Genomic DNA, 27650 nt, shown 5'->3' with positions numbered 1-27650 from the left:
TGTATTCTACAAAAAAGCAAATTCTTTCAAATACTTTTGATAGAATGAAAAAACCAAATGTCTTCAGCTCAGTGTAACTGGCTAAGAGTGGCACGGAAGGGGGTAGGCTGTACTGAGCTTGTATGGGGTAGGAGTCCCGTTGCCAGAGTGGAACGTTGCATTGCCAGTTGGCTAGTGCTGCAGTGGCTATTTGGGTGTGTGCATGCAAAGCACACCACTAAGCAAACCAGGACCAAACTAACAACCTAGAACTGGTACAAAAAGCTGTATAAAAAGAAAATAGACATCATTTTCTTTTTGCTGCATTGCTGCAGGACACAGGACACAGTGCTGCTCACAACTGTACGTGTAATTAAACTTAACGAGTAAAAGATGAAAAGGAGACACATAAAGAAGAACAAACACTGAGCAAAACTATTCATAAATTAATTCTTGACAGAGACAGAGAGATGGACAGAGAGAGAAAGAGAGAAGAGTAACACAAAGAGATTTTTGACCAACAGAGGTAACTTACACAGAGATGTTGTGCAGGTAGATAATACTTCATAACTTTTACCTCACAACCTTTAACTGCATATCTCTGGCAGCCAAACATGTGTTTACTACAGCCTGAGGTGAGGGCACAGGATGTTTAGTCAAGCTTGTGCTAAAATAACTCCATACCAAGGTGGATCTCTTACAAGTGGCAGGAAGAGGGCTGCGTCAGGACTGACTGTTCCTGTGCTTTGTGACAAAAACAGGACGCTGGTCTGCTGTCGAACTTCTAATGGGACAAAGTTGATGACTGAGAAAGTTCAAAACCTGATGATGAACCTTTACCTGACACACCCTGGCATGGAACACAGCCTCTAACCTATATCACAGGCATTAGCATCAGGCTTGAGCTGAAAACAATGAAGGGCAGGGATCTGAAGCCTTGCAGGAAGAGCTAGCAAAAAAACCAATGGCCATTTCTTCATAATTGTTTCTGAGACTGTTTAAAAAGGAAAACTATTGGATCTGCTGTCATTTACAAAACAAGTCTATCAATCTGTCTGTGTCTAGAGTTGTACACTGTATGCATAGGAACCTATAGGGATTCTTAATTATTAACTATATTTGTACCCAAACTCCAGTCGTTCACCTCCCTCAGAAACCTTTAACAATGTCTACATCCTTTAATAATGGCTAAGGGACACAAAAAAATTTCCCATATTTCCCAAAACTCCCTGATTTAGAAATGAAAAATAAAATGTCATCTGTTCCAAATCCTCACTGGTTGACTTACAGCAACATGCGAGTGTTCTCTTGAGATGCCACACTGCACAAACTAGTGAGCAGGCACCACAGAGAACAATGAGCTTCACTGTGGAAAACAATGAATGCTCAGTTTTCATACTGGCAGAAAACTTTTCTGCCAATCTGTTCTTGGAAACACGCATTGAGCAAGGGCAGGGGGCAGTCATCATAACTATCATTGCAATTTATGGTAAGATTGAAATCCTACTATTGTGGTGCCTGAGTGGAAAAGGGCCTGTCAACCAAGACCAACTAGAATCCACACTGATCAACTGGTGGTATCCGTTCACAGCAGCTGGAGAACAGCATTTCCCAAGAGGTTTATGCATTAATGTTGGCACAATAAGTTATCATTAATAAGAAGTGGCGGTGGCACTTAAGTATGCATACAAGCCTTTTAATGATCCAACTGTGTTAGATGGAAGCTTAACAAGCTTAGGTGCTTTGCCAGGTTTAGTGGCTCATTAAGACTCATTAGGGTAACACTTGCTCCAGTCGACAGGGCAGTGAAACTGGACCTAAAGCTTCTGTTTCTTGCACCCTGGAGAGTAGCACCTTTTTCCCTAGCAAAACCAAGCTGCTTTAATGAATAACAAAATGAGTGAACAGTGCAAGTGCTCCAAGATTTGCTGGAAATGTTGGTTAACCTAGCCAAAGCATGATGAAATGCAAAAGTTAAGACCCAAAAAATACATCTGCTTGGAAAACCTGGCCTTTTTTTATTCAACAGTATAAAGACATAATTCAGATGTTGACAGTAACAGTAGCTTCTTTTTCAAACAGTAACTTCTTTTTCCAGAAATCATTTCTTTGGAGGGTAAAAATATTCACAGTTAAAATCCCCTTTTTTAACAGGGACAATGCCATGACCATGCCCACACCTCAACTGACAGCACCCGATGATCACCAAGCACCTGACTCACCACACACCCTTTAAAAGACCCTCCTCAGCTCCCATACCTTTGTGGAATCTTGTCTGAGACAACCATCCTATTGCACCATGTCCTGCTCTCCTCCATCCCTTGTTTCCTGTCTCTGTTCTCCGGTTTTCGACCCTTCACTTTGTCCCCTAACCACGTCCTTGGATCCTCGCTCCCACCCCGTCCGCCAATTGACCGACCCTTCGCCTGTCCCTGACAACGAGAATTCGCTTGACCTCTCAGTACCAGATGAACGATCCTGCACTTGGGTCCAACCATCCCGGGTTCCTCAGTTCCGTGCAACAGACAAGTGGTCATCTGAAGGAACAATTCTGTCAGTGGCCTTTTCAGTTCACTCCCCCATGCACTTACCTTCAGGCAAAAGCCAGGACCATAATGAGACTTTCTTTGTTATTCTTGCACTGTTTCCTATTACTTGAGTTCCATAAAAAATGGACCAAAGGAGTCAGGCTCAGCGATGCACAATTAGACACCCCTTGTCAACACCCTTGATGTTATAAAATATAATTATAAGAGCCATGGGCTGAAGGAGGGTCTGCAGCCAAAAGCTAGTTGAGGGCCACTTTTTTAGGGACAAATGCTGTTTTGGCCGGTCTTACTCCCTGCTCTGGCTTTTTAGAAGGTTGCGCTGATTAAGTGTCTTCCTTGTGTGGCACTCTGCTAACTCTCAACTTGGGAGAGGACTGTAGCACAGAATTTATGAATCCCAGTTATGAAAAGTCCCATAGCACTCGATCCAACCCAGCTCCCAATTATGAAGTAATACTGCTCAGCTAATCACTAGCACATTTAAAGTTCTTTATTGCAGTGTTTGCTGTTCCACAGTTTACATTTATTCATTTAGCAGATGCTTTTCTCCAAAGCGATGCACATCTCAAACAAAATACAATTTGTGCGTTACCTTACGAGAAAAAGATATAGCTACAGATGTGTGACTCTTAAGTACAGTTAATTTGTTTCCTTCACCATATGCACTGATGTTCATCACACAAGTAGCTGCATAAAACTTAACCAGAATATCGCCGATTCCTAATCACTTTCCTAGTAGTTTTTTTTTTTTTTTTAACGATACATATAAACATTTACGTTACATTGTAGGAATGGCTCTGTAAAGGATTGATCCAAGCATGATCGTGAACACTTATACCTTGTATGAACTTAAGAAATTATGAGTTTTAAGACCCTTTTTAAATGTGGACAAAGATTCAGCAGTTCTGAGTGAGAGGAGGAGGGCGTTCCATCATAACAGAGCCAGAACCAATAACCTCCGTACTTTGCCTTTTGTGCATGGGACCACCAAGCGGGCAGATGTGGAAGAGCGTAGCAGTCCGGTAGGCATGTAGCGACTGATGAAGTCTTCTAGGTAGCTGGGTGCAGTTCTACTGATGCATTTAAAGGCCATAACCAGGTTCTTAAATTTGATCCAGGCAGCTATGGGAAGGCTACTACTGGAAGTCAGTACAGAGAAATGAGTAGGGGAAATACATGAGAATGCTTCGGCAAGTCCTCAGCTTATTTCTCAACCTCAGTTCTCAGCTCTGAGCTAAAAATTGGGGATACAATGTGGAAAGCAGGGTTGTTTTAGTGGAGCATGCAAACTGGACCATACACACTGTAAATGAGGCATTTCAGAAGCAGAAACATGTAACAGTCCATCCGCTATACTTCCTGCAACATCAGGATCTTTTATCTGTCACAGAAAGGTGGCAGTTTCAAGAGGAATAGACAAATCCGTCCAAGTTTGGATACCCTGTGGATATCTCAGGCTCAGAAAGATTAATAGGACTTGCGTCATTGTTCTCAACTTAGAATCTATGAGCAAAACCATACATTCACTTCACAACATGAATCACCTCATGACACCTTACAGCAGCTGGTCTTGGCAGCAAATCTAGTCCTAAGCGATGCTAATATTTTTTATGCTAAAAATAAAACAAATGCTTAAACAAAAGAGACTGCTAATGGGAATCTTAAAGCACTTCTTCCAAAGGCTTTAAATTTTACCATACACAAACAGTCCTAATGGCAATGTAAATATGGTTGAACTTGATATTCTTAATAGGGAAAGAATGAGAGGATGATCAGGGGTGCTTGCACAACAATGTACTGAAAAGGCCAGAAACTCCCATTAGCAGCTATTTAGACCTTGACACAGGGAAACAGAAAACCCCACAGACACACACACACACACACACACAGTCTGAAGCTGCTTGTCCCAAGCAGGGTCGCAGCAAACCGGAGCCTAACCCAGCAACACAGGGTGCAGGGCTGGAGGGGTAGGGGACATACCCCAGATGGGACACCAGTCCATCGCAAAGCACCCTAAGAAGGACTCAATCCCCAGACCTGCCAGAGAGCGAGACCCAGCCAAGCCCGCTGTCCTCCCACAACAGAAAACCACTTCGCACACAATTATTTTAAGCCTTTGAAGAATTTATTCTAATGTGTTCTGCTTCTTGACAGTACATTTATTATTCTTCCCCTGCTTTTTTCCCAAGGATTTAAAAAAAAAAGGTTTTGTGGAGAAGCGTCACTGTCGTTCCTGGAACATAGGAACATGGGAAAAATGCCCAGTTCCAGTATGCAAGCAGCTTGCTGTCCATCTCACTGTAATGGAGCACAGGGAGGCAGAGAGGCTGCCCTTCACAACATGGCTGACGCACACAGGCTGAGAGAGGGGGAGAGGTACAAAAGTCAGCAGGACAGACACTGACCAATGTGGCTGACACCACGCACCAGAGAAGACATTTGTACCAAGGTGAAAGAGCACAGCAATCACAGAGCAGATTTATAACCTAAAAGTTTTTTCAGTTACTTGAGTACTATATGAAGAGCATCTAGTATGAAACACATGTAGCATGCACATCTACATAGGGGAATAGAGTATGCAAGTTCCATTGTGTGTAGAACCAGAATGAAAGGGCATAAGTGTCACAGTGTAGTCCAGGAAAACCGTTTGAGGCAAGATGATAGGAGCCGTGGTCCCCATAGCAGACATTTCTGTCTCGCGCATTGGAGCAGGTTGCTGGACTGGTGCCATTGCATTCTTCCAGGGGCTTCCCTATGCCATTCCTGGGGTAAATAAAGTCACAGTGGGAACTATTTATATCACAGTTACATGGCTGCTTTATCCCCGTTCCCAGAAGTGGAATCCGCTTTCCTGTCGCATATGCACACAATTGCTCGAGACAAGCCACCTCTCGTCACCTGCGTCCCCCTCGCCTTACACCACAGCTTCCCTCATCAATTCAGCCACCTCCATCAGTGTCTTGGTGTTCCATCCTCCTATTTTTGATGCCACTCCATCATTTCCTGATTTTCAACCAGATCTCTCCAGCAGTCGTACCTACCACTCCCTACCCTTCTGGCACCACATTCATAGCCCTGTCTGACACACTGGGGCTTGGCGTCCTGCTCCCAGTAGGCTTGGAGGCTTCCCAGCAGGGTGTGGATGCTAATCCCCTGCAGGAGAGCAGGTTGAGTGTGTCTGTGGAAAGGGGGTGGGGTGGGCACTAGAAGGTGTTTACTTCAGTTACACAAACATTCAGTCACAGTGGCAGAAAGGGGGGTCTAAAGTAAAAGTACAGTAAAAACAAACAGGTGGGGTATTCCTCCTTCATGAAAGAAAAATCCCATCCAACTGGCAAGCATGCATCAGCAAAAAAAGATAAAAACCTCTCAAATACACAACTGAACAAAACATAGACTTTGTCAGATGAAAATTTCTCCTTTTATATGTAATAGTGTTTATGCAAAGCATTGCATTAAATACATAACACTATTCATATTATCTGGTTATAATATTACTTTGTTTTACTCATTGTGTCATAAAAGCAAAGATTCTTAATATGTGCAATATGGCATGGATACAATTGGCTTGTTACCAGCACATACATACATGCACACACTGCACATAAATAAAAATGATGAAAAAAATCTATAAACCTGTAACATCAAAGAAAACAAATGTGACAAAATTATTTTTTTTGCCAAAACCTGGCACACTGTTGGCTATGTCAGAACAGAGTGGGGTGTAACATTCATGTTAGATTTATGATTTCAAATCCTGCTCTCCTAAAATAAATCTGGCACTGCCTTTAAACACTGTCATGTATTCAAGCAAACCGCATTTCTGTACAATGCTTTGGCTTCACATGCATGCATGCTACCTGTGGCATAAATATTACCCTGCAGTGACAACTATAACAAGATTACAAACAGTGATGACTACCTGCTTTTATTAAGTTCTTTGTCCAGTTTTAACATATTCCTATCAATGTTCTCTTTGTGGTGCGCAAGAACTCAATAAATACTTACTCATCATATCAGTTAAACCCGTATGTCTTTCCAATACTGTATGCAGAGAGAGCTTTTGTGACCAGAGTGTGCGCCATATAATCTGTAGAACCTCATTATGATCAATTGGTTCTGCAGCACAAATGTCTTTTTGAAATGCTCCATCACCAGTTTCACCAGTGTGGAAGAAAAGACAAAAAACAAAAAACTACTACTAGTACAACAAAATAATATAATCTCAATGGGGATTCAATTCTGAAAATATATTTTTATAGAAATAAATATACATTGCAACAGCCTTTGAGGATGCTCACCTTTGAAAGACAAATGTACCCGGGGTGCAGAGCGAAGGTTCCCGTGGAGACCACAAAAACATAAACTCAGGAGGACGAGGAGGCCTTGTCCTGTCGCCATAGTAATGACAGCACAGCTAACCTTTGCAAACCTACAAAAGGAGAAAAGGAAGGTTATAGGGCACAGTTAAACAAAGAGGTTAAAAAGGCCCTTTAGACATAACAAAAATACTGTAAAGCCTAATAAAGTTAGGTATTCAGGAGTGTTAGTTTCAGGTCTGCTTCAAAAGAATAATAGACTTACCAAACAGTTATCACCTGGCTGAAGATAACTTTGTTCAAAAAGGAAGTTAAACTTTGTTCACACACCTACCCTCGTTCTACTATTTGTCAATGATCAACAGATACTTTACTCATCCAAATTGAATAATACATGTTTTCATCTGAATGTTCTGTAACATCAAATTCAAAAATCTAGTGACAACCATACACTCCGATCTGAAGGGGTTTATCTAATTATTTGTCTCTTGCTTATTGTGTATTGTTACAGAACGCATAAGACATTTGGAGGTTGAGACATTCCATTTTCAAACTGTTTTAATGCATAAAAAGCAAACTCATATGGACTAAATCTCCATCCAGCTTATATGGCTTTGCTCTTTGTCAGGTTCTCTATTTTTCAACATATGAAAAATTTCAACTATGAGACACTGGCATTCCGTTCATGGTACCAGGTGGTTCAAACCTGGATGAAAGACACAATGCAAAAATCATCAGAACCTTCTTTCTTCAAATATTTTTCAATCTTCTAGATTTCTGTTTTCATTCAATGAGATACAACCTTATCATTTTCCAACAACACAAATTACCAGTGACTTCACCTCAGTGAGAAACAACTCTGTGGCCCATCTTTGTAACTGAGACAGCTATGGGGAGGAAGCCTATTACTGTGGACCTGTGCTTTTGTGGAGGAAGGTAGTAAGTGGCCACAAAGGAGCTCATATAAATATGTGCATTGAAACCTGCAATCTTAAAATAACTGCTGTTAAACATCACATCTGCTGCTGCAACCCCCATCACACTTCTACTCTAAATCTTTACCCTCACATAACACCCTGAGCAGCAAGGACAACGTAGTCCAATAATCAGGCTCCAGCTACTCTGCTATGAATGTAAACCCTGTGTTAAAATGTCTTGAATTCAGAGTAGGCATACATCCAGACAAAGATTTTAAAAATAAGGATCAGAGTAACCACAGTGAGAAAATAATCCCTTGGTTTATTTGAACATTTTTAGGAAACAGTTTACATTGCCCATATTTAAGACATTTTCCCCTGTGGGCATTTACTTAGATAATATAGTTTCCTTGCAATGTAATCCACAACATAATCTAAAAGAAAAGAGAACAAAATTGTCCTCAGTCATGATACATTAATCCATTGGTTTCCAAAAAAAATTCCCCTCTGGAAAGATTGCTCTCATACTGTTAATGTTGTACTGCAAATGACTTGTGACTTACTCATAGCAACATGGAAAAGATGTGCAGTGCTATTAAGTGAATTAGCACACGCAGAGCAAAGGCAGTGTACACACACACACAGGCAGTGTATTTTTAAAAAAATGTTTTCCCTATTGGAGAAATGGGAAGTTTTCTGCTGTAGATTGAAACAGCGATGAGCCATCCCCATGACAGCGCCGTCATCTGCTATCTTCACGGCTGAACTTTTGTCAGCTTCAGACACACATCCCTTTCACATGTATGTCACTGCTGAGCTATCAGAACAAAAAAGCCACCTATATGGATCATTGAGTAATGTGACTCTCATCCAAATGCCATGTGCATTTAAGTTTACAACACAGGGTCATCTCTCAAATCCTCTTTTAGTACAACATATTTATTATCTGCCAGGGCTCCTTTCTGCCATCTTTATGAAGTCTGACACTATATATTTCACGCAAAATACTGCATGGTTTTGCCCCATTACAGATATCTTGGTCAGCACATTTTTCAACTCACCTGACACACACACACACACTTTCAGAACCGCTTGTCCCCTATACGGTCGCGGAGCCTACCCAGCAACACAGGGCGTAAGGGGAAGGGAACACACCCAGGACGGGACGCCAGTCCGTCGCAAGGCACCCCAAGCGGGACTCAAACCCCAGACCCACCGGAAAGCAGGACTGTGGTCCAACCCACTGCGCCACCGCACCCCTACCTCACCTGACACAAAAAGTCTAATGAAACGAGAGGTGGTCTAATGTTCTTGTGGCTGCCTGCCACTCGGTAGCACAGTAAAACAGAATCTGGGCTGTGCTGCCAATTTGACACCCCCATCAAAAGAGGACTCACGCCCTAACACGTCTGTTCCTGCGCACGTCCAGCCTATTATTACCATCTCTCAATAATGGAGCACTTTGCTTGAATAACACCTGTAGCACACAGACGAAAAGATAGGTCCTGTTAATTTGGAATGGTCCAAATCCCAGGAGTAGTGTGGGATTGCCCATTGCTGCCCTCAGCAAGGGACAAGGTTAGAGTCAGGCAGAGAGCAACATGGCAAAAAAGGTGAGCCAAACAAAACTGCTGAAGTCAGTGAGTTTCCATAGGCTAATACCAGTGTCCTTTTACAGTTAGGTGAGGGGGGGGGGGGGGGGGGGCATCCCATTCTTGAGCACTAGGAGGTCTACAGGATCAGTGTTCACAACCCTTAAATATTTAGTCAACATGTCATTGTTTTTATAGGAAATCTTCTCAAACTGTGTTCAAGATCTAATTTGACTGCATAACTTTAAAACTCTGCATACGGAGATTACCCCTGTCCGGAAAAAGAAAAAGTAGGTTTGTCCTATTTTTGAATACTCGTTCTGGTACCAGTGGTCATTTCTCATATGATGGGGTTTCTTGTACCGTGTCCAGTGTGGGCCTCAAAACTTTAAATAAAAGCGGTAATCGCAGCCAAAACATACAAACTATTATAAATAAGGCCACGTGTTTAACTAGACTTAGTGATAGGAACACTTGCACCAGAAACATAAAATACATTAAAACAAACATTCTCAACTTACCACTGAGGCCAAACTGTAATATAACATGCTGTCTGTTAAATATTCGTTTACTAACAAGTTAAGCTGCTCTAGTAAACAATTTAATATTAAGTTACAAGTCCGATTTATTCTTTCTTACCAAAACCTGGCTCAGTGAGTCCGATACGATTCCGCTACCTGGACCGTATTCCTTTTTCTCAAGGAATTTTGTAACTTTATAACCGATTTAGTCATTACTCATGACAAAATAATCTTGATGGGTGATTTCACTATTCATACAGACATGTCGTCGGATACTCTCGCTAATAGTTTTACGTCTCTCTTAAACTCCGTTGGTTTTACTCAAGTTGTTAACGGTCATTCCCGTAACCATACGCTCGATCTCATCATAACTTACAGCATAGATGTTCATCATGTAAATATTATTCCTTTAAACGAGACTATTTGCGAACATTACTTATTAACCTTTTATCTATATCTGCCGGTGCTGTCAGACAACAGTAAGACCAAAATCGTGCAACATATTGATGAAAATACTACTGCTAAAATTACTGATTATATTAGAAGCTCTGATTTTGGAACAAGCATAGTTATAGAGCACCTAAGCTGTGGAATACTTTACCAATTACTGTCAGAAATGCCCTGTCTGTTTCTGTCTTCAAACCCAGTTTAAAGACTTACATGTTCACTCAGGCATTCCACCTTGAAATGTAATTCCACTTGCCTGTGTTTGTTTTTCCCACCTCTATACCAATGCAAACTAAATTTACTTGTTAAAGATACAAATTACTATTTCTTCTTGTTGAGCATTGTCTCCCTACATAAGACCTGAGGAGGCTGGCCAGTGATCACAGACGCACCCCAATGCCGACTGAAAATGATGACCAACGGCCATGATGGGCGAGACGTACCATGCTGAGCTGGGAATTCAATCTACCATACAGCAACAATATCATTCTTACTTGTAAACTGGCTTAGAATTGTTACTTAATCTAGAATGCCCAAGAGAGGTGGGCAGCCACTGGCCCCTGGACCCCCAGAGGTTTCTTCCTTGATTTTCGGTTGGGAGTTTTGGTTCCTTTTCTCCGTGGCCAGTAGGCATACTTATAGCTCTATAAAAGCATTATATTATGATAGCCAGTAGTCAACTGTCTTCTTTGTTTCTTTATCTGATGTATTTGTTTTTCTTCCCTTATGCCTGTGTTAAAGCACTCTGTGTCATTGCATGAGAAGAGCACTCTATAAAATTGAATTGAATTTAATAATGTTGGTAATGATTAGTATTATACTACTATATATTATATAGTATATTATATACACACACACACACATTTTCAGAACCGCTTGTCCCATACAGGGTCGCGGGGAACCGGAGCCTACCCGGCAACACAGGGCGTAAGGCAGGAGGGGGAGGGGACACACCCAGGACGGGACGCCAGACCGTCGCAAGGCACCCCAAGCGGGACTCAAACCCCAGACCCACCGGAGAGCAGGACTGGGGCCCAACCCAGTGCGCCACCGCACTCCTAGTATATTATATTATAATATATAATATTATTTTATTATATATTATATTACTGTTTAATCAATTTGTTTAAACTTCACAGATACTTCATAAACCGTTTTGTTGGACTATGTGGCTCCCTCAACCTTTAATGTCATTCTAAATTCGAGGATCATATCTCACTTGACAGTTCACAGCATTTCAGCTGTTAGTGCTCTTTGTTCTTGTCATTTCGTTGCTGCTGCATATACATTCCATTATATTACTATGTTTTCAGCAGTCATCGAGAATCCTCCTAAGGAATGTGAGCCCAAAAGCACACATGAGAGATGGAAAAGGAGTGAGTAGGAAGTTAGAGGTGAGGATAAAAGAAAAGGCAACCACAGCAGCCCAACATAGACAGGAGGAAGAGAACAAGAGTACAAAGACGGCACAAAAAAGTAATGAATGAAAGGGTTGTTGAGCTGTACAACACTTTGGAGAAAAGTCATTCTGCCAAATGAGTAAATATGATGTAAATACTGTTATCATGTAATCAATTTACCCATTTAATGTGGAAAAAATGACAAATACCAGTACTTTGAGCAGATTTTACCCTTAATATAATATGAAAATATTGTTCTGTATGTAGGGGGTGCGGTGGCGCAGTGGGTTGGACTGCAGTCCTGCTCTCCGGTGAGTCTGGGGTTCGAGTCCCGCTTGGGGTGCCTTGTGATGGACTGGCGTCCCGTCCTGGGTGTGTCCCCTTCCCCCTCTGGCCTTACGCCCTGTGTTGCCGGGTAGGCTCCGTGACCCCGTAAGGGACAAGCGGTTCTGACAATGTGTGTGTGTGTGTGTGTGTTCTGTATGTGAAATTTTTTTAGTAAACATGATCTCAGTTTTATTGCTGCTGTTTTGGCGATACCTAGGAGTCAGTTTCAAAAGGAGACTAATTTTCCTGTTGAATCTTAGATAGCAATAGCTGTATTAATGGAAGTCAGACTTGCGGTAAGGAATGCATGCATTTGCTGAATGGGAACACAAACAAAAGAATGCTTAAAAGGACCTTTCAAGTGGAATACCAGAAGTAGAGACATGGAGCTGCCAGTACAAGTTGATCCAGCGCCATGCCTTTTCATGAGCTTTTTTTTGCGGGGGGACAAGAATGTCTGCTCATTGTTCATCAGCTCTTGTTGTCACTTCATCAAATCTTAAATCTAATCCTTTATGTCCAGGGCACTGGCAGGGCAGGGAACTGTTCTTAAGTAGCCTACTTTTAATTTAGGCACCAAAGTGAAGGATTGGATAACCAAACACTCAAAATAATAGCAGAAAAAAACATAAGGCTAAACATTGTTTACACGAGTACTCATCAGAAGATGTGACTTTTCATACCCTTTATTTGCTCCTGCCTGCTTTTTTGCTCTATGGTCTGTGGTTAATTATCCTATAAGGCTATATATACTCCTCATTTCTACTGACTGATACCAAAGAGATCTATGCATCCTTCTTTTTCCTAAGCAATCTGCTTTTTCAAAGAGCTTTATCTTAGTTTTTTGAGGGAAAAACTAAATAAAAAGTAGGTTTAAAAAGCTGTTTATATCCACTTTCCTTCATTTTTTACATATTCTTAGCACAAGATAAGGTGACAGCTGCCATATGAGTTATTTAATGCATCTAGGCCATGTATTCACTTGGGAAATGGAAGATGGACTCTTAGGAGCAACAGCACTATGGTCCTGTGTGAATACAACCAACATGTGCTAAATCCTATTATCAGGAAAACCTTAGTACATCACAAAGATGAAAAATAGCTGCATCGTTATATGGCACAAATTGTTTCTCTTCTTGCCTAAAAGAATGAGCTTACTCAGCAGAAACTATGGAGGAGAGGAATTTTACAGATAAATTTGTTATTAACAGGATTGCAAACACATGCTAGTACCTAGAAGCCATAGTGTTGTTAACAAGGTAAAAAAAGTCTTTTCACTTTCTGTACAAAAAAAAATCTATCCTCAGAAGAACCACAAATTCTCTAATTTAACTCCATTTTTGCCTAACATGAGATTTGTAAATATAGAAATGTTCATATTATCTACCCACTAATTGATACCAGGCAGCACAGTGGCACAGCAAATAGCACTGCTATCTCACAGCGCCTGGCTGGTGCGAGAGTACATGGGTTTAATCCCTGCTCAGTCTGGGTAGAGTTTGTATGTTCTCCCTGTGTCTGTGTGGGTTTCCTTCCACAGTCCAAAGACATGGTGTTTGGGTTCACCCATAGCATGTGAGTGTTCCACTAACATGTATGTGGGTGACCCATTGTAAGTAGTGTATCTAGCAGTATAATTGACCTTGATAAGCAAGGTGTGTGGGCTGATAACATTGCATAGAGACCACTGTATGAAAGTGTCTGCTAAATAAATAAATGCAATAGTGCTTTGAATAATTGTTTTTATCTGTTGCTTCTGCTCAAGTCCATTTAGACTAGACCACATCAGGACCGGGATGTCCCATTTTGGGCTGTAACAACAAAATCCTGCAGTGCCTTTTCCCACCTGTGTAAAATTACAACTAACAAGAAAACTCCAAAAACTCAACTGCCCTGGGGGTTTCTGAAGATTTTACCACTAACGCTCAATTAGCATCTTGTTTAAATCCATAGGGGTAAAGGCCAGCACTTTGAAAGCATTTAGAGCCAGAGGTGAGGCAAGAAGAAGCATGGTCAAACCTACGATTTCTCTAGACACACACACAGAGTGAGCAAGGGTGAGAGGGCTGTCAACTCAAGACATCATTAGCACAACCTTTTGGAAAAAAGCCACAGTGAACTTAGATACTAGCCCCAGGAGGAAAGGAGTGCTGGGGGGGGTCAGCTGAGGTCATGTTACCACACTGGCTGCAGAATACGTAATGATTTACCAAAACCCAACCTCTTCTGTTACCATGCTGTATTTCTCAAAGCATGGTCCTTGTTACTTATAGTAAACTACAGACTTATAGACAGTGGCATCATACTACAATAACTGAAGTTCTGGAAAAATAAAAATGTGAGTGTTATCAGAAATGGATGCAAGCACCAGCAATAACTCGACATGTCAACAGTCACTGAATTCAGACAGAGATCCAGCAAGTCTTCTATCAAAAAGCAGAGGCATATTACAATTTGTTAGAGGGTGTCTTTTCAGAGAGGACCTATAAATCTTCTTTCACAAACAGCTGGTCAGAATGGCTAAATAATTAAGCTTCAGTTTCCCAACACAGTTCTTTTCCATTCCATTTCACACATGGAATCTAAATCCTTCCTTCAGGCAAACGGTGAATTGTGTTGAGTGGGAGTCCCCTTCACTGTAGGCACAAGGGTGGGAGATGAAAAGCAAACTAGCTCTATGGGTAAAACTGTTGGCCGCTCTCATAGGCTTGATCCAACTTAATTACTTAATGAACCCAATTATTGTGCACGGGCAGTCAAAGTGCTCCACACTTAAAGGTGTGCACTGATTGATGGTTTGGAAAGGCCTGCAGCCAGAGTGATGGTGGCACCACTCCAGGAGGAGAATTGGCCTCTCCTTATGCACTGATCCAGGGTTCAATGTTTAATCCAGCCACTGTGGTGAACTTTGGAACTATCTGCTAAGCTCCTTCACTCCTAAATACCGGATTCAGCACCTCTCTTCAAAGACTGCTAAGCCCCTGCCATCTTATCTGCCCCCACTTTGAAGTCATCAGTTTCCATTCCAATCCTCAGTTCTTGCTCTTCAAGTGTTGTTCTGCTGTTGCAGATTTCAAAGTCTCAAAGGTCCATTTCAACCAACAAGTAACAATTTAGATGTATTCCAGTTAATTTAAGTGGTGACTAACTTTTTTGTGTTTTTACTTTGTTAAAAAGACTGCCTTATCTGAATAAATTAGAGGTGTTTAGAAACATGTTAAGTGTCTCATCACACTCTTCAAGGAGCCAGGAAAATAATATGTTTGAAAGAGGAAAGATGACTCCAGGGCTCCAGGCAGAACCAACAGTTCCAAAGAGAATATGTCCACAGGGCTCCAGATTTTCAATCCACCTCAAAATCCGAAACATGAGCCACTACTCAAAAATTAGATCAAGTCACCCATATGTGTGTTAATTACTTCCAACATGACAGGTACCTCTGTGGACCTGCAGGACACACTGGGGTCAGGGGTGTAGGGAGGGAGGGAGGGGGGATGGAGGCGGCCTTCCCCATAGCAACGCAACAAAGCAGCTATTTGCACGTGCGTCATACGGCATCTATGCAATCCGTCAGCCCCCTTCCCTGGCTTCCCGCCTGTCTCTGTTTGTAATCCTGCACCCCGATAGTCAGACCTTTCAAAGTATAGTGCTGGTGCTGTAATGATACAAAATGAGCGAGCAAGAATTAGAGAGTTATCCAGCAGAGGGGATGGAAAGGCGGCTGAACACAGCCACATTCTCGCCGCTGTCACATTCCAACACCTGTTTCAATGAGGCTGCTCCTTTCATTCGCACAATAAACACTGCATTCCATTACAATTACCAGCACCTCTCACAATCCTATTTATATCCAGCAGCTGTTTTTCAGTGTCAGCTCAGTTTTCAGTACAGTGTGTATTTGTCACTGTTTCATAATGTTTGTGTAGTTTTTGAATATGGTATTGGTCCAATTATAATAAACCACTGGGGGAAGCAGAGAGTGTAGCAGTTAGGGCAATTGCCTTGTAATCCGAAGGTTCCTTGTTCAAATTCCTGCTCCTACTGTACCAGCCTTGATGAAAGTACTTATGCTGAACTGATACAGTAAAAATCACACATCTTTAAAAATGTATTGGCAGCATAATATCCAACCTTAACATAACGTAAGCTTCCTTGGACAAAGGTATGAGCTAAATACCCTTACATTATTTCATAACTGTCTTTTTGAGTACACTGCAGCTAAAGTCCTACATTTCTTATCATAGTAAAAATATTCCAAATTTCAAATCAACACAAGGCGTGACTGGCTTACACAGTAGAATGACCTGAAAATTTTTCCCACATTATTTTAAGGGAATAAAAAATATATTAAGATTAGTGTTGTAATGTGGATTTAAAAAATCCACAGAGATGTTACAAAATCCATCACACTTTAGCTAAGCTCTGGTGCTTAGCTAAACTTCTAAAAAGTGTCCTTTTCCTTGAAGTAAAATCACACCAGTAAAGATGAACACTGTCTCATGCCAATGTAAGAAATCAGACTGTATACAAGTACAATGTGATAAAGCTTTCAGCTTTAAACAGTCTGACTATCCATACAGAGCATTCCACCTTGAAACCTTGAATTGTTGGTTTTTAAATGCAGGATCTTTGTTGTTTTACATCTCATGATGTCTTCTAGTTCACCATGACATCATTACTGCTCTCCCACAAAAAAGTGAGCCATGTAAAACAGCTGACAAAAATGTCATGAGATATCTACATTGCACTTATGAGCCTTAAAATTTAAAAAGCCGAAAAGAAAAAAAGATACTGCCAGAAGACATTGAAAAAGCTTTACATGTAAATTTAAAGTTTAAAGTGCTTAAAAAATTACAGAATTCTCCTGAAAGGCAACATGATTACAAATGACTTAATTTGATCTGATTTGCCATTCTTTCACAACAAATAATACTTCATGAACAGTTAGCAGTGACTACAGTAATTACATTGCAACAATTGACTTATTATATATTATATTATATTATATTATATTATATTATATTATATTATATTATAGGGGGTGCGGTGGCGCAGTGGGTTGGACCGCAGTCCTGCTCTTCGGTGGGTCTGGGGTTCAAGTCCCGCTTGGGGTGCCTTACGGCGGACTGGCGTCCTGTCCTGGGTGTGTCCCCTTCCCCCTCCGGCCTTACGCCCTGTGTTGCCGGGTAGGCTCCGGTTCCCCGTGACCCCGTAAGGGACAAGCGGTTCTGAAAATGTGTGTGTGTATATTATAACTACAATAATCTTTATTTCAAATTATCAAAGCAGCTTCTAAAGTACTTTACAATAAACAAAGATATATGCATTACCACTCCAAAGGAACTTACAATAAATAACCAGCCTTTAAAAAATACAACAATAAAAGAACAGAATAAAACAACTAAAATAAGAGAGAAAATAATAACGAGATGAATTATGACAGAGAAAGAGATAAAGGGAAAGACGATAGAAAAAAAGGAGTTATGAATACTGGTTCTGTATAAACACGTGTTGAACAAGAATTTTCTTTACAAGCAGGGTAATGAATTGTGCCTGTTATGGAAGGGAAGAAGCAACTTTCTAAAATATTAACACTACAACAAGATAACATAAAGATTCAAATTACACACACACACACACACACACACACACATTGTCTGAACTGCTTGTCCCATACGGGGTTGCGGGGAGCCATAGCCTAATCCAGCAACACAGGGCATAAGGCTGGAGGGGGAGGGGACACACCCAGGATGGGACGCCAGTCCGCCGCAAGGCACCCCAAGCAGGACCAACCCACTGCCCCACCAGATTAAAATTAGGGCTCAGCAAATATATCTTATTTCAAATTCTATATAATACTTCAGCTCAGGATGAGACCGTAAACGCTGAGCTGCAGAATTGGTAGGACCAGATGTAGTGTCCTTTGCACTCTGCAATCTTAAAAGGCATCTATAGTATATTGTAGGAGGTACAGAGAAGATGTGGAGGCAGGCTTTTATACACCTGAGTACAGGGCAGATACACAGGCATACCTTTACATACATGAGTTGGTGCAGAGCAGATGTGGAGACAAACCTTCATACCTCTGCACTTGTACAGAGGAATCCAACAGTCTCCAGAATCGGTGGAAACACTGCAGTATCGGTTTAATCACCCTTTCAGAATTCACTGCCTTTAGGGTTCCTCACACAGTACATGGCCCCCTCCTCTCATACTGGCTTGATCACTGGCAACCAGCCAGGAATCTTCAGAATGGAGCCTTAATACCCCCTGGCCCGGCAGCTGCCTGGATTAGCTACCCTTGCCCACTGTCATTGATGCCCATGTATTGTATCTTTCCCTGTAAAAGCTCACCAGAATTAGGAGGGAGAGGTGGGGGCAGGCAACATTCTGATGCTGTGTTAGGTGCTGCTGCTTTTGAATTCTTGGTGTCATACACTAGTACACTGTAACTTGCAGCAGACAACATGTGTTCACAGTGTCAGGAGCTTGGTAGTATCACACGGTTAGATATTGTTTGAAATTGCTTAGCAATCAGTTTCATTCAAAGGGTCTTTATATGGATGGATGTGCAATGAAAATATGAAATCTGACACACCCTGCTCTGAGATACACACACACACTTTCAGAACCGCTCGTCCCTTACGGGGTCACGGGGAACCGGAGCCTACCCGGCAACACAGGGCGTAAGGCCGGAGGGGACACACCCAGGACGGGACGCCAGTCCGTCACAAGGCACCCCAAGCGGGACTCGAACCCCAGACCCACCGGAGAGTAGGACTGCGGTCCAACCCACTGCGCCACCGCACCCCCCGCTCTGAGATACTTAACCAGCAATATGCTGGTGGCAAACCTATAGTTTGAACCACTGAGTTACCTGCTGTCCAACTTGAGAAGGAAAATGCCTAAAAACAACCTAAACTGTCTTTTCCATTTTAGGCACTGGGCACTTTTCCATGCAGCATAAGTTTTCCATGCCTACACTTCAATTGTCAATAATCTCTGCAAGTAAAAAAATTAAGATCTCCCTTACTCTCATTTATGTTCAGATATTCAAGATTAGCTTGGACTTTCTCCGAGTATTTCTTGAGAGAGGTAAACTACCCAAATACCAGAGTTAAAGGTGATGTTTTAAATATTCATGCATTGCTTGTAACTCAGCAAAAGAAACGAACAAATTGAAAGCGGAAAAAAAAAAAACCTCTCAGTGATACTAATTCCAAGAGTAGGGGGTACGTCTTCCACATCGCCATCACTGAATTATCGCCTGCCGGCTGACTCGCCCCTACTCTTGACCCCACGAACCAGCATAGCTCCCATCTGACCTACTCCGCCTCCCAGAGGCTGCCATGGAAACGATCTCTGGAGGACAAATATATTTTCAGCATGAGGGTGCCAGGCAACCATCACTAAACACAAAATTCTTAAGAAACATTTTCCACCAGGTATGGATAAAATATAAGTTCCATAAATATTCTGAAAAAATTACAACTGTTCATAAATTGTTTAAAAGTCACCTTCCTTGCAAAAACATTACTTTATCTAAGTATCATTTGTAACACTACTGCCATGTATGTGTGAATTATTTCACACTGAAGTTGTAACTAGAAAGTAATACATACCAATAGGTCTAATGTGCTTATTACTCCCCCAGCTCCCCCAGTTTTCTTAGCTTAAAACCTCTTAAGATGTGCACATTTTGCAACTATAGTGCATCAGAGACCAGGAGTCAGAGAGGAAAGGAAGAGACCAGAGAGACTTTGAACACAGAGGTCAAATGGATTTGTTTAAAGAAATCACACACTTTCAGTCTAATGCAAGATAAAAAGTAATATAACACATTAAAACTGAGAAGGTGTTGACAAGATAGGACGACATTTTCCATGTACAGGAAAAAATGCAGGTTTTCACTGATTTCATGAACACCTCAAGCTAATCAGAATTATTTTGCTGACCTCAGAAAAAAACCATATTTTCTGAAGAAAGTATCTAAAATATGATTAAGGAATGGGTCATTATAAATGGATTTGTTTTTTTAAAATCCATCAAAAACATACCACCAGGAGAAAAGCCTTTGTTAAACTTAAGATGATTCCGGTGAGCTGCACTTAGGCAAGTTGTTACCTTTTCATGTGATTTTTTTTTCTTGCTATCTCTGTAATGCTTTTTCCTTGTACCTCACAACAGTCCAACTACTTCACTAGCAGACCTCTCTTACCAAAAGTGAGCAGGTAAAATTTGCCTCTTCTTCCTATGCAGTGAGCTTCTGATCATCCGGCCATCAAATTTTCAGTAAACCCCAAACTGTGCAATTGTCATATATATATATATATGTGTGCATATACATACATAATATATATAAAAAATAAAATATATATATATGAAAGCTGCACATTTAGTTGTCAGTCTGATGATAAAATCTGATGATGAAATTTGGGAAATGAAGGATTTATGTCAAGGTACTGAGACATTAAAAAAAGTGAAAAAAGGTTCAGAAGATTGGCACAAGCTGCATTCACTGAACTTTGAAGTGTAACAGTGTATAAAAAACTGCAAGGGCTAATCAATCACAGGCTAGCCACCATATGGAGAACCATGAAAAAGGCCATTAAAACTATTCTGAATTGCACTGAGATCAAATGCAGACCTTTTTGTGTGAAACAAAGAAGTGCAGACACTCCATGAGCCCAATTAGTTCAGTACAAGTGACCCACAAATGTGAGAAATAAACATTAAACTGATAGTCACCCATCTGCTGAATCAAACCGAAGCCTTAGTGATCTTTCTTTTCAAAACTCGCCCTGACCGCTGAATGTCTGTTTCATCGGCTCTTATTACTGAGGTACACTGCACAACTTGTTCTCCTTCGTGTGACGATCTGAGACAGCTAAGATGGATAGGTTGATGACAAGTTGTTGGCACAGGATAACAAAGGTATGCAACATTACTTTGATGATTGTTTTGTATAACTAGGTTTGCACTGAAAACTGCACTCAACACTATTTTAATACTCAAGCCCCAGTGCTGCCATCTAAGTAACAATGACAATGTGTGAGCTGCACTGTGCTGAGGATTCAAGCACTGGAACGTTGGCCCACAGCAAAAGGGACAGGCTGGTCAGTGGCCCAATCTGTTGGCATCCTGCTTGTGCTGAAGATATGGAAGATCAACACTATTTTAGCTTTACACACTTCATACAAGTGAAACATTTACAATTTGTTTCTCTCGAATCAGTAAGTTGTCTTCACTTCCTTCACTGATCTTTCATGACTTACTTTCACTTTTATTTCTACAAATCCAGCATGCTCAATTGTGTAACCTGTGTTACAGATTACCGTACAGCATACAGTTGCTATTCATAACTTGCTGAGGGTGAGTGGTGCCAGTTCACTTTTGTGACTCAAATTCTTGTGTTACTAACATTCTGTGTAATACCAATCACAGTTTAGCCCAAGGGAGCAAATGTTCTGAACTTCATTTCAAAAATAAAGAAAGGTAAATTGTGTGTGCATAGAATTCCAGCTGTGAGAAGCAGAGATGTGAGATGAGGGCAACATGCACTTTTTGTTTCACAGACTTCACACAGACTCTCAGTTTAACGGAATAAATGATCTCTGCCTCCAGCTAAAAGTTTTGCTGCCTATAGCTTCTTTGCAAAACAGATTGTCTTTTTCAATCCTTGCTCTTTTTTGCTGAAATATTCAGAGGATATATCAGCATACTTTAATGTAATGTACTATTCCTTTTAATTAAACTAAACATACAAAGAAGGAGTACCACTATCTTCAAAAGGACAGTAAGACCTAAAGAGAGCACACAGCTAATGGAAGATTATCAGCCCTGAAAGACAGGTTGATAAGAGGTATTTTATTTTTAGCTGGTAACATAAACCTGAATTTTACTGTATTTTTATATAATCTCTCTCACTTTGCCAGCAATGGAATGCCGTACAAGAGCTTGTTCACATGAACCTTACTACAAAATGCCAAATGTAATATAGAACTAGCATTGTGTCAATGAAAAATAAATTCACCTCTGAGATCTTTTCCATGTCACATCCTACCTTCCTTAAAGTGTCTCACTCCTAATCAAAACTCTAATATATTTCTTTATCTTTATTCTACTGCATCAGTATATTACAATAAATGATGGTGCAATCTATTGATAATGCACACATTTATGATTTTGTAAATTATGCAGATTATACAGTTTTGTAACACTTATCAAATTGTCAGATGAAAAGTCCTGGAAGTCACTCAAGAACAATTACAAACATATTTACAGTATAAATTTCATGCAGTGAATATAGTAATGGGTCTGAGAGGGAAGTGAGGCTGGTATGTAGCATATAATTATCAAAGCTGAGAGTGTGCTGGCTAGGGCTGCTCCCTTTGACCCATCCAAAAGGTTGCAGGTTCGAATCCCACCGCCTGTAGTAACTTTGAGCAAGGTACTTGCTCTAAATCACTCCAGCACAACTACCCAGCTGTATTAAATGGGTAAATTAATAACTATTAGTCACTTTGGAGGAAAAAAGCATCACCCGAGAGTATATTTTTACAAATGAAGAGACTTCTGGGGGGGTGGTCCGTGGGAATTATTGTGTGTGGCACACAATAGGTATTATATATTACAATATATACAATAATATATTGAATATAGGTATTATATATTGTATAATATATACAATATCGATTTTATATATATGTGTGGCACACAATAGGTATTATATATATTACAATATATACAATATATTGAATATAGATATTATATTCTAATATATACAATATAGATTTTATATAATTGTGTGGCACACAATAAGTATGCTGTAATTAATATCAATCATGCAAACCGTTTCGTGAGCTGGAGTGGACAGAGCAGTTGCGGTTGTGCTTTTAACTTAAAGACATCATTTGTAGCGGAAGCGCTTTGCCCAGATGTTCGAATCGAAGGTGCGATGCATGAAAGTGCAGTGAGTTATTTATAATATAAGTCTTCGAAGTTCTTTTGGGCTTCGCGACCTCGACGTGTCCGTGGCCAAGCGGGGACTGTCCCTCCCGCCACCCGACGTGGAACTCTCTGGCCGTTCATTAAACGACTTGAAAGGAATCCTCTCCCGTTCTTGCGCGTGTGGTGGAAACAGCGCGGTCCCGAAGAGTGCGAGAGAGAGCAGCAGCGAGCGAGAGGGGTGTCATCCCTCACCTCCAAACACCGTTCGGAAGTTTCTTCAGCAGGTCACACCGTGACTGGACGGAACCGCTACAGATACACACAGCCATGGCCCATGGGGCGCTGCGCTGCTTCCACAATAACTCACCGGGAAACGAAGCACGGCGGCTGACGCTGACAGAAGTGTAGCGCTGGATCGTTCAGAAAAGAAAGGATAATCAAGTGAATGTCAAATACCTTGTAACCTCTTCCTCTGCTTTGTCTCTTCGGAGGCGCCCCGGTGTCCTACAGGTACAGTGTCTACATCCCAGGCAGTGTGGACACACACACACGCGCGCGCGCACACACTGGCAGTCCGGGCTCAACCCTCTTCTCCGTGTGTTACTTTCCTGCGGGGCGGGGGGTGGGTTGTGCCGCGCGCTCTCCCGGCGCGAGCTCTTCACCTCCACCTCCACGCGCCCACCTGGCGTCAACAAGTCCTCAGGCGACCGATGCACTTGCTGTTTTTTTCCTTTTCTCTTTTTTTTTCTTTTTTTTTGCCTTTTTTCGTAATCCGAGACTGAGTGCCTCTTCAAAACTGTGGCAAGAAAAATAAAGACGAGCACACCCTCATTTATAAAGATATTACATTGATTAAGGCTTGAGTGTGTGTTGAAGTGTGGGCAGGTGGAGAGAGCAGTGTGTCTCTTTCATCCAGACTTCCCCCTTTCTGCCCCTGTCCCTCCCTGTTACATACACAGACTGCCCCCACCTCCCTCTTTCTCTCTCTCCCTCCCTCCCTCAGCTCATCTCTTTATCTTCTTCCTCACTGTCTGCCCTGTGTTCATTACTCACTGTTGCCAACAAGCATGAATTACTGTTATGACACGCAGCGTTTTGCGTTTAGAAATGTTTCACAGGTTGCTTCACTCTTGCTTACTATTTTAAAAATGTTGCTGAAATGGCTATTTTAAAGTTTTATGCAAAGATTTCAGTGATACAATTTTGTCCCACACAATAATGGAAATTACTCACTGAACACTTTAAAGAACAAACATAACTAGTTACTGTTTTCTCTACGGCTTAACATGTATGGATACCTCATTAGAGGCATGTTTGTGTTAATTACTCCTTTCAAATTGTTCAGTTGTGAGGTGAATGATGAATTGCAGGGGCATTGTGGGACTGAGCCATTGAGAACATCTTGAAGGAACACGGGTGTCTTTCCTTTCTTTGCTTGAGCCGTTCATCTTTGACCCCGGAGGAGGCTGAAAGGTCCCAAAATGAAAGGATGGAAAAGGGATGCGAACTCAGCGGGCACCGCCCACCCCATGCCATTCACCGCCATTCACTACCATTCACTGCCATTCACTGCCACGGAGGCAGAAGGGACCTCTAATCCATCCATAGACTAACTCAACTCACTCCTCTGCCTCCTTTTAAATGACTCCTTTCTATTCTTTCAGATGGGGGTTGGCAACCGTGAATGTACTGAACATAAACAGTAGCTGAGGTGTAATAAATAGGCTAAAGGGTTTTGTTTTGCTTAGCTTTTTTTTTTTTTTTGGTGGTGAGGGACAGATCATGACTTCACAAGCTTCCTACCCTTCCCGAGCTGGTGTGATTGAGTGGGAGGAAAGGTCCTGAGCCAACAGGAACCACACGCTTGGCCAAGGACCCGAGCCTCCTGTCATTTTAACTGTTTTTGTTCAAGTTGCATAAACGACAGCACAAAATAAAAAAGAAAACAAATGTATCAGCACCCTATGGAAGAAATTTATTTGCTGATCTTTCAATGATTGTGTTGCGTTGTGTCATTGTGTGAGTTAATGTAGGAGCCAGGGTAAACAGACCACTTCCTTCTACGTAATTTGTTAATATATGGCAATATCCAAGAGGAACCAGCATCGCCAAGAATGACAAAATACAGCAATACTCCAGTTAGTGCTCAGGATACGTTGTGATACATTATGGAGCACTAACTGAAACAGCACTAAACAGGGTTGTTATAAATAATGTTGTGTTTTAGTAGATACAAATACAATTACAGCAGAACAATAATGAACTTTAATTTCCTGACAGTTCTGAGGTCGTACTTGCAGAAGCTCTTATTTTGTCTTCATTTTTTATAGTTGTTCTTATTGTAGATGTTGCCAAGTTTAAAGAAGCACCCACATCAATTTGACGCTCACCAGCTCCCAACCGCCTTAACACTTGCAGTTTTACATCCAAGAAAATTATTTTCCTTTGCATCTTAGATGCACTAACATCACTTGCTGGCTTTTTCCAGAAATGATGGCTAAAAAGCACTGAAAAACACAGTATTTTCTGAACAATGCACACAGCAGCTGATCATGTATATGTATTCTACACAAAGTGCACAGAATGACTAAATGAATGTTAGTGATGATTCATCAATGGCTGCTCTTGGGAATTACTGAGCATGTGCACCATAACAGAACAAAACTAAACAGAGGAGCATTAAGTAGGATATTACTGTACAGCACAAAAATATATTAATTATATGTTTTATATAGATCATTAATATGATTATATTGTGCTTGCCCATAAAGTTAGATGCACAGATACAAACTTTTTTGATTCCGAAGAATATCACACAAGGCTACAGCAGCTCACATACAACAAAGCAGTGACAGAATAATTACACTATGCTAAAGACTGTTAAAGAACACACATTAAAGAAGGAGTGCCATGTAATATCAGTGCAGGAGAGTGAGATACAGAGAAGGGCAAGGTTGGTTGATTTGGGGGCTGCTTGGTTTCAGATGCACAATTTTCATTACTTGGCTGAGCAAAATATGAGAAAGTGCCCAAGAATTCCTGGGATTCCTGGTGCTCCAGCTCACAGCACAAGGAATGGGACTGATAGAGAGGAACGGGTGGGAACAGATCCCATGTCAGAAGAAAATCAGCCAGTCTTGCTTGTGTACTTCCTGCTCTTTAGGCTGGCCTTAATGGAAAGGTAACCCTTTTACATACAAGCACACACACACACACACACACACACACACACACACACACACAATGAATTCTCGGCTAGTGAGTGACAAAGCTGTGTTGAGGCAGAGGTGGTCACTGACAGGCTCATGCTCCTCCTTCTCTTATGTTAATATATTACACATATTGTCTGAGCTCTATGTTACTTTGTTGTTTTTTAATGCTTAACACCATTGGACGTATTTTCACCGGTGCGGAAAAGGCATAAAACCTTCGGGACCAAACACTTCCTCCTCTGAGGGTGCAAGTTTCCCAGAAGGGAGCTGTGCTGTATGTTTTTGACACAGTCCCTGTTCGTGGTGCGCTGTGGGGGAGCCCTACCCTCCCACCAGAGGAAGTGATTCATATACTGGTCCACATATGCCAAGACAGAGCCAGCTTCCACTTATGAGCAAGACTAAGAGACGCCATAAGACTGACTAGTTCCCCAGTGTTTTGTAACATTGAATGTACCTTCTACCTGCAGAGTGCTGGTCATTGTGTTCTAAATTCCACTTGTTTATAAAACAGAGAATGCCTTTTGTGAACCTTTCCTTTCACAGAAGCAGAATATAAACAGGCTCCATCTGCACTGTCCACCAGAGCAAAAAATAACACTAATGTTTAACAGATATGTTAACATGTTTCATTAAAATATGTCAGTCAAACCTGAATCAGTTGTATATTAGCCAAATTAGTATGTATCAACAGGTTAACAAAATGGCTTCATAAGCTGACCAATATTCCATACAAGTAAATCTTAAACTAAATCTGCATCTATTATGGAATAGTATTCTTTTTTTCATATGAAATATATCCTTCTGGTACGACAGATAATCCTATTGTTTGTTACATACATTTAGGAGGTGAGTTAAAGTTTGTATTAGTATAACTGCAGTTTTGTTTTTCCTTCTACTTTGGTCCTTTAAGGCAAAAATGTTGGGTATATAAATATGCCAATAATTATTAGGTGAGTGATGCCAGGTGTTGTTCCCAATACAAGTATGCTGCAGTACAAATGGGGGAGAACATAAAAGATAGGGATAGCTGGTAACATAGGGGTTAGCACTATTGCCTTTAGAACCAAAAGGTCGCAGGTTCAAGTGTCATCTCTGGCTGTAGTGCTTTTAAGCACTATAAACTGTACCATAAATTGCTCTGGTAAAACTATCTGGGTAAATAATTGTAAGTAGCTTAATATTATAAGTTGATTTGGAAGAACATGTCAGCTGAATGAATTTAAATCATTTTAGATACAAGACATCCAGTTAGGAAGAAAATAATCTTTTTAAAATGAGTTAGAAATAACATGGACTCAAGAACAGAGCACAAATCTGTTCCTCAATTTATACACAATACATACATTTCCTTCTGGGATTAACTGTATCTGAGTGAGGAGTATGTGGTAAGAAACAAACCTTGGGCATACCCCTTAACAGACAGTGTCAATGTAT

The 27650-nt window shown here is 41.0% G+C and overlaps 1 protein-coding gene across 1 annotated transcript in view; it reads right to left on the bottom strand.

Moving 5' to 3' along the window:
- Nucleotides 1-23591, bottom strand: part of sema3gb (sema domain, immunoglobulin domain (Ig), short basic domain, secreted, (semaphorin) 3Gb) — a 36461-nt gene extending 12870 nt beyond the window's left edge. Inside the window, exons 1-2 of the mRNA XM_018752893.1 lie at nucleotides 23458-23591; nucleotides 6830-6960 (exon numbers count right to left, since the gene is read on the bottom strand). Coding sequence (XP_018608409.1) covers nucleotides 6830-6929 — 100 coding nt within the window. The 5' untranslated portion in view covers nucleotides 6930-6960; nucleotides 23458-23591. The remainder of the gene's footprint in view (nucleotides 1-6829; nucleotides 6961-23457) is intronic.
- Between the last annotated feature and the right edge of the window lie 4059 nt (nucleotides 23592-27650).

This window comes from Scleropages formosus, chromosome 1 (genome assembly GCF_900964775.1).
Source record: "Scleropages formosus chromosome 1, fSclFor1.1, whole genome shotgun sequence".
NCBI lineage: Eukaryota > Metazoa > Chordata > Actinopteri > Osteoglossiformes > Osteoglossidae > Scleropages > Scleropages formosus.
This window is presented reverse-complemented; position numbering and strand designations above follow the sequence as displayed.